Below are 12073 nucleotides of genomic sequence, written 5' to 3'. Positions count from 1 at the left end.
GGTCCCGTCTTGAAAACAATAATGAAACTGCACAACAAAATGAGCAAAACAAACAAGCATATGCATTCATTAACATGTACCAAGGCGCTTCCAATAATCACTCCTCTGCCACCTTCACCTTTTTGTCTTCTCAAACCATCAGTTTAATTGGCAGCTCAAGCTTAATCAACAGAGGCATACATCTGGAACAATGAACACTTTTAACCAGACTGTAAATTTAACGTTAATTTTAGAGAGCCTGCCTTCATCATGTGAATGAATGGGAACTATGGGTGCTAATTTATGTGCATGTTTTAATTCTCACATCATGGATTGCACTTCAGAAGCGACCAACAGTGTCATGTAATTACATTGTCTATTATAATTAAGGTTTATAATTAAAGATTCCCTCTTCCTTTTCAATATCTGTTCTTTTGCATAATTTGCAGATCTCAGATAACAGGGGTACAAGGAGGCAGAGTAAAGCTTTATAAGGATAGGCTGAATATATAAGATAGGCTGAATATATAAGAGAAGCATAAACATAAGAAAAAATGGTTCCTGGCAGTGAAAGTAGAATTGTTTGAACAGTGAAATGAATAATCATTCAAGATCAAAAGGAGGGCGAAGAAGAATACAGGAAGACAAATGTACAGAAGTAAGGACCCTGCCGATGATTCAGGTGGCTTCTAAGGCAAAGAATGAGTAAATACAAATATTCACAATAACAGGGTAAATAGACATACCATATCTGTGCAGAAGGTGTAGGTCAACAGAGAAAAAGGATTAAAAGAGGTAAACAAAAATTCAGTGTAGCCTACATGTATAAGATGTTTAAATTTTGTAAGTAAGATTGTCCATGGACACATTTTATTTTTCATCATATTCTCATAAAGGTAGGTTATACAACATATCGCTTATTCTTTAATGAAAAAAACGTCTGTTTATCTTAGGGTCGGTGTACAGATAAGATTCAAATTTGCAGCTTCTCATCCTTAGACAGTTTCGCCACTAATACAGGCTGACAAACTTGAAACCGCAGCAGTAGCTCAAAATGCAGAGACAGTCGGAAACAATATAGGGCCACATTTGACAGCACCACTCTTGTTGCCCTGCTTAGCATCTCATGTTTTATTCCATCATTAAAATTAAAACCGCTAAAGGAAAACGAAAAGAGGAATTTTCTGTCTGGGAGTGAAAAAAAATAAACGTGAAAATGTTGTATCACTGGCTGATATCACACTAGTAGTTGGTGCAGCCCACAATAATGTTTTCGGTGAGAGTCCCCAACAGACTGAATCGTCACAGGTCAGCAGCATCTAATGACATATGACAGCACCTCCTGTGTTGAGCTGATGACTCTTGCTTGTTGCTCTCAAATAGTCAATTAGTTAGTCAGTTGCTTTTTTTTTTTTTTTTTTAATTGTTTCCCTTGGGAGAAATTCGCCTTGGGTACAAGAGAACGCAACATATAGCACAAACACAAAGAAACACAGCACAACACTGTCTGTCTGTATACATGTAACATAGACTTCCTTACAGCACAGAATACACACATCACTTCATTCACACTTTTTGCATAAGCTCGTTCTATTGCACATAAACCCATAACACTATTATTTTTTGCTCGTGTTAAATCTTATACCATACACAGTCCAGTCCTTTCATGAATCTGTCACTCACACACACTCATACACGCTGTCTTGCACAATTTAGTCCTGAAGAGGGCAGTAAAGTGCCAAACAAATCCGCTTCAAGCGGTCTTTCACAGTGAAGTAGAAGAAGATAGACACATGAGCCCCGCCCTTTGACTCACCTCGCTCCAGATCTGTGTGTGTGGGTGTGTGTGTGTGTGTGTGTGTTTTTCTGGTTTGTTTACGAAGCGGGTCACCGGCCCCGTTAGAATGATGACAGCTGTCTGAGGGCTTTCTCTTTTTACAAGCATGCACCTATTTATACACGTTGAAGATACTGTATTGTGAACGAAAATGACAATAACAAGGGAATAGAAAGCTGTTTCAGCTGAAGGCGTTGGTCATAGACTGTCACAACTAGGATGCATTTGTTAGCCGAGCATGTGGCTAGCAGAGCGTGACGTCATGACGTATGACGTTGGTGATAGAAAAAAAAATGGCTGATTGACGGAGCCAGAGCTAAAAAAGACCAATTTTTCTGAATTTTAACATACCACATCTCGTACAATAAAAGAGGCGACATTTGTAGAGTCGGGCGCATGTTTTGTTTCAACATGTTTTAGGCTTCCCGACCGCTGCCTGGAGACTCACTGTGAACATCGAGTGAAATAGATGTTAGCATGGCGTCAGATACGAGCGACACGGAGGAGTTCTATGATGCTCCCGAGGACGTGAATTTCACCCCGTCTCCAAAAGTGTAAGCAAAACCAAGCTTTATTTATGACTTCACGTTAAAGAAGACACCTCTTTGATTACTCATGGATGTGTTATTATCACCCACCCAACTTTGTAAGGTCTGCACAGTTGAATTAGCACATGTCAAGCTTTTATTGTTGAATTAACATCCACTGTAGTCAAGTACACATACTTCCTGGTATATATGTGTGCGCGCGCGTTTGTATATATATATATGTATAAAATGTACTTCATGTCAGCAGCTGTTTCCCCTAAGTCACATGATGATGACACTAGACCATTATCAACAACTCTTTGTTTTTACAGGCAGACATAGAGAGATTATTACAGTTTAGACTTGTTAGAATAAACACCTTTTTAATATATTATTTCCATCAACAACAAAAAAAAAGGTGTGGTGGGATCTTACTAGTTTGTGATGGAATTACGCAAATTACTCTGGACAATTGCACGTAGTAGACACCCTGAGATTAATCATCAGGTGTTTCTGTTTTACATGCAGTGCATTAATCCTGATTCTTTTTTAGGGAAACGTGTGTGTGTGTGTGTGTGTGTGTGTGTGTGTGTGTGTGTGTTTGCTTACTGACATATGTTTAACCCTTGTATTTTTTTTCAGGTCACCTGCCAAGTTTGTCATTCCTTCACCTCAGGTATGTTTACCTTCACTCAGCCACCATTTTAAAGAAAGCCAGCTCAGTCACTGTTTCTCGAGGTAGATTGTATCTGCGTCTTGTGAGTGGTTGTAAGCTGCCTTAATGACTACGTGCTTTTGTCATGTTTGTACTTTGCTCTTTTAAACCAGACAATATTGTTTAGACCTCAACTTTCACGAATGTGGGTTTTTAACCTGTTTCAGGTGCCAAGAGATCATCTCTTAATCTGAAGGCCTGATATAACACAGTTGTAATGTGACGTGTTGAACTAGTCAGGTTTACAGGTAACTTAAGTTAACTTAAGGTAAGTCATTGTTATGCTGCGTGAGTAACACAGGTTGTTAAATATTCAACCTCTTGCTACTGGTCTGTATTTCTTTAGCGGTTAGAGTCTGCGACATAAAATATATATGTAAATGACTCATCTGGTTTTGTTGCTCTGCCGGCACTTCCCACACAGTTATAACTGAAATTTAAATACGTTTGCAAATAAGAACCATGACTGCAGGACACAGACTGAACCGATGTTTGCATGCTGCCAGGAGTGAATCTTGATCACAGACCAGAATTATCTCCGCACCTTAAACCAGCAAAGTGTTGACTTTGCTGCAGAGAAGATTGCAGCGTAGAGCGGTCAGTCACTGTGTGTCTCTCTCTTTGCATCAATCGAAAAAAAGGGAATTTAGAGTCAGCTGGAAATCTTCAAATCTTCTCATTTACAGGTCTTTCTTTTGGAACGTCTCAATAATCAGTGGTTCTCTGTTGGCCTCGATGTAAAACAAGGCAGAAGCCCATCTGTTGTTATCTCAAACGTTCTCAAAAAAGTGTTGCATCTTCTCGTCAACAGCTTTCACAGAGGCCATTAAACGCTGCACAAGATGCTAGCTGTGGAGTGGCGGCGTCTGCGACTCAACAAGATGATTCCCTACAGGTTGGATTTTCTTTTATTACAGTTTACTGCATGAGACGATTGAAGTTGTTTTCATCATACGCTCATATTTGTATTTCGTATATGAAAAAGTTATACCTGATCTGTCGAAGTCAAATTGAAAAGTATTTGTGATGGTATAATGTGAGAAAGGGATGCATATACTGGAAATTAGCCACAAAGGCTAAAGCTGTTCCTTTAAATGTAAAAGGGGTTTGTCCACGAAATAATAAACTATTAAACTAAACGAGAGGGGAAAATAACCTGTACATATGGTGTAGTGTAACTGAACATGTATAACATGTACAGAATAACAGCGTCACAGCTGCAGCATTGTAAAATGTCTGTTATCATTTCTTTCTCATAGATCATTGATAGCATCATTGAGGAGAGTCAGAAAGGAAGTGCTGAGGATGTCGGTGAGGTGGCTCAGCTGTTGGATCAGCTACATGTCGATGTGAGGGCAGAACCGGACTCAAAGGAAGGCAGTGCTGCTCAGGAAGTTCCTGTGGAGCGAGCAGAGGCCGCAGCTGTCGCACCTCAGCCTGTCGAGAGGCCGGAGGAACAACAGGAAAGTCCAGCAACAAACGGAGCATGCTCTTTACCTGCCCCAGAGCTCGTGGATTTCCCCGGACCACCAGTCGGCTCGCAAGAAGGAGTTCAGCCCCCAGACATTACCAGCACAGTCGGACAGAGTCAGCCCGGTGGTGCTGGCAGGGCTACAGATGGAGGGCAGGAGCAGAGACCTGCTGATATCTTAGACCAGGTCCCATTCGCAGACAGACAGGCTGACTCAGACTCTGGGCCTTGTAAACCCCCACGGCAATTCACAGTGGAACCAGACATTGTCGCCAGCACCAAGAAGCCTCCGCCGTCACGCCCTCCCCCTCCCAGTGGAGGTCCTCCTCCCAGACCGCCTCCGCCATCATGGCAGAGTCTGCCTTCCAGGAAGTCTCAGGACTGTCTGAGACCAAGTGGTCTAGAAGGTAGAGAAAACTCTGCACATTTATTATTCAAGTCCCACATTGTTCCTCGGTGTGTTTTCAAACTTTAATCTGGAGCTCATAAGGCGTCAACAGATTATTTAAAGGGTTTAACGTCGCTGCATGGTAGACGCTTAAGAGCAATAGCTGTTTCCACGTTTTTGTTTAGTGAGCACAAGTCCAGAGGTTTCTTCTGTTTGGATTACAAAACGTGATTGAATGAATGGAAGGTCTGTTGCAACCAACTAAGAATAGTTTCTCATACAGTGGAAATATGTCTGAACCAATAAAACATAGCAAGTGGGCAGAAGATAATCAAAAAGAGGACTTTTAAGTTTAACATTGTGCAAGTATTTTTCTAAATATGAATTTAAAAAAATAAAATAAATATGGTCCTTCGGATGCCCTGCTGTGATATGAAATGTTAAAATCTCCTCTGAACATAGACTAAAAACTCAGATATGTGAGCGCCTTTAAAAAAAAAAAAAAAAAAAAGGAAGAGCAGCTCAGAACTGTTCCTATGTTCCTAACAAGTTCCTATGTTTATTTCTTAACATAGGAAAAGCATCTTGACCTTTGCGTTTAGTAATATAATGAACACCCACTACCAACTATTGCACACAAGCGTGAAGCAAATGTTATTGATCTTTTAGTTTTTAGATTAAGTGTTGTGTATTGTTGTTCGATTGTCCAGTGTCTGCGATGTGTTCAGTCAACGACGAGGCTCTGGAGCCCTCTGGCCTGGTGTCTCCCAGCAGCACCGTCAGGAGTCTAACCAAAGAGCTGCAGCATTCCTTGGATTTAGCCAGCGCCACCAGTGGGGACAAAGTGGTGACGGCACAGGTGAGTGAGGCTTCAGACCTGACCACGCTCTCTGGTGCGGATTAAAGAGAGCACACAACATGAAACAAACGTGGTGTTACAGCTTGCTCATCTGCTGCGTGATACTTTTCTTTTGCTCTTCAGGAAAATGAGGATGAACAGTCCTCGTCTCAAAGTGGTGAACAAACGCCAGGCCCCCAACGACCACGCTCTGACTCTGGTAGAGAACTGACTGATGAAGTAAGAGTCCTTCTGTGCTTGTTTTTTTTTGCCTTTTATTATGCTTGAATCTAAGCCATAACTCGGCCTCCTGCACATTCCTTCCAGCAACCCTTCATACAGCAAATCTGTACTTTGGTCTTATCTTAAAAAAAAAAAAAAAAAAAAAAACAGGAAATCCTGGCGAGTGTGATGATCAAGAATCTGGACACTGGGGAAGAGATCCCTCTAATCCAGGCAGAAGAGAAACTCCCTGCTGGGATCAATCCTCTCACCCTGCACATCATGAGGAGGACAAAGGAGTACATCACGTAAGCAGAAATGTAGTCGTCTCTGTTAGCTGGACCAGCGCTGTGATATTCAAGCAGCTCAGGAAACCAGCATCATGCATATTGTTCTCGACGTTCTGATAAAGAGATTGAGGTTTATTGTGACTTTGTCTCATTTTACAACACAAGAAAACAAACTTCAGAGGTGGTCAGAATGGACAAAGTCGCACGCTTGACCTTTCCACCAAATTCCCAGGAAAATATCTTTCCTTTGTTCAACTTTGCACATGTACATTCCCAACATTAATCCATGGGGATGTAAAGATTAATCATGGGGCAGTTATAAATCCATTTAATGTCGTCCAGCTTCACATCGGTACTCGGTAATATTGTGAGCGTCAGCAGCTGCAGAGCAGAGGTGGTTTCTTGTGAAGAAAAAAAAAATAAGCGGCTGCCAAACTATCCGAACAAGCAGCAGTTGTGTTGCTGTCACCCAAAAACGAGTGTAAGAGATGAAGAGGTGCACGGGCGTTTTCATTAAAAAAAATGTAAGGCATCTTTTTTCGGTCATTTATCTTCAGTCGACTCGTATCAGGGTTTGAGTGGGTCTTTACTCCCCTCTTATCATCCACCATGAAAAAAGCGCATTGAAAGCCCGACTTTGTGAAAGCAGATGAGGAAGTTGCTCTGTTCTGTTTTGTCCTCTCAGGAACGATGCAGCGCAGTCGGATGACGATGAAAAGTCACAGGTTCCACTGGCAGACACAGACGGAGGGAAACTGAAACAGAAAACGTAAAGACACTTGACTTCTTCTCGCTCCTTCCAACAATCACTAACACATACTCAAATGTAGTATTTAATCGTTGTGTTCCCGACCAGGACCCAGTTTAAAAAGTTCTTGGGCAAGTCCGTGAAGAAGGCCAAGCACCTTGCTGAGGAATATGGAGAGAAGGCGGTCAACAAGGTGAAAAGTGTACGAGACGAAGGTGAGGGAACTCGTGATTTGAACCAATCAGAGGACGACTTAAATGTGACCGTGTGTTCTCGTACAATGGGTTGTTTCTATTCTCTGCTCTTCCTAGAACTCCTCTAAAAAAAACACGCCGAGGTACACTTCCTCACAGTGTTGATTTATTTATTATGAAGTAGTAGTTCAAGTGGAAGTCCATGAGCTGCAGAGCGCAGATAAGTGCTGGCAGAGATCGTGTTTGTAAATGGACGTAGACACTTGAGTTCTAACAGTCGCAGACGTCACTTTTATCGTCACATCCACGAAAGCAGCAATCGAGCGCAGGCACCGAATCTCTGAATCCCACTGAAGGAGAGAGCTCATGCTGTTGTCTCATCTGTCCTGCATGTTTTCACTTTGTGGGCGCTTAATTGTTTTTTTAAATAAGTTAAGAAGAGGACGACTTTGAAGTTCAAGTGAGGAACATTAAAACACGTGCTGCGACTGACAAGTTATTACATTTTGATAACTCCTTTTTCTTTTTCTTTTTTTCATCTGGTGAGCATAAATTCAAAGATTGTCACTCTTGCTTCTGAAGTGTTGATTCTCGTGTGGGCTGTAAAGACTTTGCGTCTGTTTTGGCCTCAGTTTTCCATACGGATCAGGATGACCCATCGTCGAGCGATGACGAGGGAATGCCTTACACCAGACCCGCCAAGTTCAAGGCAGCACATAGCTTCAAGGGTCCCTTTGACTTTGATCAGATAAAGGTTGTGCAGGACCTGAGCGGAGAGCACATGGTAAGAGGCTTTTCCCTCTTGTATTATTCATATTGGATAGAAAGGATCCATCCATGACTTCTTTGTCTTCTCCTCAGGGTGCCGTGTGGACCATGAAGTTCTCTCACTGCGGGAGGCTGCTGGCGACTGCAGGACAAGATAACGTGGTCCGCATCTGGGTCCTGAAGACCGCCTTTGACTACTTCAATAACATGAGAATAAAGTACAACACTGAAGGTAACCTCGTCTGCGCGGCACATTTCTTTGATTGTCGAAGTCGAGACGCTCAGTTTGGCTTCTTTCTGTTTCCGCTCCATCAGGTCGAGTCTCACCTTCTCCGTCTCAGGAAAGTTTATGCTCCTCTAAATCTGACAATGACCCCGGGGTGAGTGAAAGCAATCACTTCTTCTATTTTGGGCTATCTGACTTTTCCAGAAATAGCAGAAGAACCGGATACTTTGAGGCTAATTTGGTTACGCAGTGCTCCATATTTCACATTTTTGCGTCTGCATGTTCGGCTAACAGTACGTGCTCTCATGTCAGGCCAGTTGTGCAGCAGAAGACCCCGAGACAGAAGACAGGAACGCCCCTTTCCGGCAAATTCCCTTCTGCAAGTATAAAGGTCATACTGCGGATCTTCTAGACTTGTCCTGGTCAAAGGTAAGATTTTACTCGGACTCTTTTTTTCTACGTGATGATGCCTCCTAAAAGAGTCTTTCAGTGTAACAGTCAAATGTTGTAGCCCTCCACAAGTGAACGTATTAATAAATAAAATGACTATCTGTCTTATTGCACTTCATTGTTGTCAGTAATAAGGCTTTCACACATGTCGCACGTGACATTTATATCCTGTGACTGGAAAACGTGATGTTCTGAAAACAGCTGCATCACGTTTTCTGTTCTTCAGGATGTTGTTCTCTGCTTCTTTGTTGTTGTTTTCCTTCCTTTGAACGACACGCAGCCTTGCTAAAAAAAAACGAGATATTCTCATTATAGTGTTGTCTAATGGACTCTGGCTTTTTTTTTTTTAATGAGCTCATGTCTTCCCTGCAATATCCCCCCCTTCCCGTCTTACGTTTTAAAAATGTGTCTCTGTCTAGAACTTCTTCCTGCTGTCCTCTTCGATGGATAAAACGGTCAGACTGTGGCACATATCCAGGAGAGAGTGTCTGTGTTGCTTTCAGCACATTGATTTTGTCACAGCCATTGCTTTCCATCCCAGAGTAAGTTGTGTCATCATGCAACACCTCTCTCAGCACTCATCATACATTTATTCATTTTGACCCCATCGACTGTATTTATAGTTTTTTTTCTCCTCGTTTCTCAGGACGACAGATATTTTTTAAGTGGCTCTCTAGACGGAAAGCTTCGGCTTTGGAACATTCCAGATAAGAAGGTGGCGCTGTGGAACGAGGTGGACGGCCAGACGCGCCTCATCACTGCCGCCAACTTCTGCCAAAATGGGAAGTACGCTGTCATCGGCACCTATGACGGGCGATGCATCTTCTACGACACGGAGGTACAAAGAGGAGCTCCCTGATTTCACGATCTCCAGAAAGTATCCGTTTCATCCTGACGCTGTTAAATCACGACTTTTTCACACGTTTTCTCAGCGTCTGAAGTACCACACCCAAATTCACGTGAGGTCCACCAGAGGCAGGAACAAAGTTGGACGTAAAATCACCGGCATCGAGCCTCTTCCTGGAGAGAATAAGGTGACACCTGATCTGCACTTCAAATATCGCCCAGCATGTTTGATGTCCCGTAAATGATGCACAACCCAGACGTTCTAAATAACAGATTCCCTCCTTTTCCTCCCTGATAGATTTTGGTGACATCAAACGACTCTCGCATTCGCCTTTACGACCTGAGGGACTTGTCATTATCCATGAAATATAAAGGTTACGTCAACAGCAGCAGCCAGATCAAAGCAAGCTTCAGGTGAGGGAAGCTTTGCACTCTGCGTAATTTGGACTCAAGTCGTGTGAAGACGCATTTAAAACAAGGAAGACGTATTTTAATCTCCATGAAGGGCAGCTGAACGTAGCGTTGTTACATCCAACTCTGTATTTCATGAACAGTTTCTGTGGTTTCCAGTTGAACTCTTGAGTAAGGGTGGAGCAATATATCGTCACCCTGACGAGCGGGATGCAATTTCTTCACTCTGCCAGTTGGACTCACTTTTCCTCACGGTGGTGCTGGGCACACAGACAAAGTTATCGTGAAGTTAGTTGGCTCTAGAAGTTGACGGCAGGATAATGTCAGAGGAGAAAAGAGTGAAGTGAGGAAACTTGGTAAGAGGCGAAACTGAGACCAAAATCAGCATTCTTTTTTTTAAGACTTAAGACTGTGGATAGAGAGGACAATAATGGACAGTGAATTGTGGGAAAGGAGCCACAAGTTGGTGTCCACATTGTAGACGGCAGCCTGTGTGTGTGGGGTCAACAGCACCCTGACATTCAGATAGTTTTAAGTGGACATTTATATTGATCAGCTCATCTGATATTGAGATGTTACCATCTGATTTTCTTGCCAAAGATCAAATGTTTCATGGTTACTGCTGCTGTTCCCATTCCTGCTCTTCAGTACGATTCAAAACTGTCCAGACGTCACGATACGTTTTCTTTTTCTCAAATGGACCTCCGATGTCAAAGCTGACTCACTGTGGGTTTATCTTCCTACAGTCATGACTATTCTTTCATAGTCAGCGGCTCGGAGGATAAATACGTGTACATCTGGAGCACGTACCACGACCTGAGCAAATTCACGTCTGTACGACGGGACCGCAATGACTTCTGGGAAGGGATTAAAGGTAACCGAGCCATGTGTGTCTTTCAAATTAAAGTCCTCCTCTTGATTCAACTGATGCTAAATCTTTATTTACATTTCAGCACACAATGCAGTGGTCACCTCAGCCATCTTCGCACCCCACCCAGGCCTTATTGTTCCCCAAGAAGCTGGAGCAGAGAAACCAGAAGCAGAGTGCAAGAGCCTGGACTCCAATGATTCTGAAACCATACCCTCAGGTGTGTGTGTGTGTGTGTGTGCTCAAAGTATTTATGGGCCTTTTTTTTTTTTTTTTGACATCCAAGCTGTCATGAAATTACTCTTAACAAGTCCTTTCCTTTGCAGGAGCCCTAAAGACGGATCACACCGAGGTTCTACTCTCAGCAGACTTTACTGGAGCCATCAAGGTTTTCATCAATGTCAAAAAGTACTGAGAACTTCAGCGGTTAACAGTCACTGGTATTCACAGCCGTCTGTTGGATATCAGGCGTCAAGATGGACAGGCTTTCAGATGTAAGACAAAAAGCTGTTTGTAGCTTTTTCAGCCAACGGGGACCCTGATAACGAGGGAGCGGGATGGAAGAACTAGACTGTAAAACAAATCAGACAAGGTTAGATTCCCTGTCACGTTTCTATTTTTTATGTTGAATACCAAGCAACTGTGAAGGGTTTGGCGTAAAGATAAAGAAAAAAAAAAAGAAAAAAAAAAGCCAGATATGCCAAGTGTGTGATTTGAGCAGAAATGACATCTGTTCTGGTATGTGAGTAATCACTGTAGTATCTTCAGGACTGAGCATAGTAACACGGCTACTGGGAACAGTACAGGCACCTTACTGGACAACACATTTCAAAAAAATATAAAGTCAACTCTTTCAAGTGCAAAAACACACTGTCCTGATGTACGTCACAACTTTCAATCTTTCATGTGCATTTGCCTGGAAGCAAGGATGTTACAGAGAAACAAGACTCGGATAATTTGTGCCTAAAACATTTAGATCGCTTTTCTAAATTCAGGTTGGAGCTTTCCTCTGAAAAACTATCAAACATTTCAAGGAGGACAGCGAATCTACGGTACAGGACAACTGAGATGGTTACAAACAGGGCTGGGTATCTTTCACTTTTCCCTCAACCAATCCTGGCGCTTTAATACTTTTGATATATTTTCAAAGAAAGCACATTGACTTCTATGAATCAGTACTGTAAATGTGGTGTGTGACGTTACATACTCACTGCTTTTGTAAACCAAACGATGCACTATTAACTCCCTCAATAAATAATCCTCACAAACTGGAAGATGACGTGTGAATGACCTTT

General features: G+C 42.4%; 1 protein-coding gene across 1 annotated transcript; it reads left to right on the top strand.

The window, feature by feature from the left end:
- Positions 1 to 1801: 1801 nt before the first annotated feature.
- Positions 1802 to 12052, top strand: wdr44 (WD repeat domain 44). Its single transcript, XM_079356232.1, has 20 exons — positions 1802 to 2370; positions 2986 to 3019; positions 3870 to 3953; positions 4318 to 4936; positions 5628 to 5776; positions 5900 to 5995; positions 6149 to 6285; positions 6953 to 7036; positions 7124 to 7230; positions 7842 to 7993; positions 8071 to 8209; positions 8293 to 8357; positions 8516 to 8632; positions 9073 to 9195; positions 9300 to 9491; positions 9586 to 9687; positions 9798 to 9913; positions 10657 to 10784; positions 10864 to 10998; positions 11105 to 12052. The coding sequence occupies exons 1-20, from the start codon at positions 2294 to 2296 to the stop codon at positions 11191 to 11193; spliced, it is 2745 nt and encodes a 914-aa protein (XP_079212358.1). The 5' UTR covers positions 1802 to 2293; the 3' UTR covers positions 11194 to 12052.
- Positions 12053 to 12073: the final 21 nt, after the last annotated feature.

Source organism: Symphodus melops (assembly GCF_947650265.1).
Source record: "Symphodus melops genome assembly, chromosome: 11".
Taxonomy (NCBI): Eukaryota; Metazoa; Chordata; class Actinopteri; order Labriformes; family Labridae; genus Symphodus; species Symphodus melops.
Note: the sequence above shows the minus strand (reverse complement) of the source record. Positions and strands in the feature narration are given on the sequence as shown.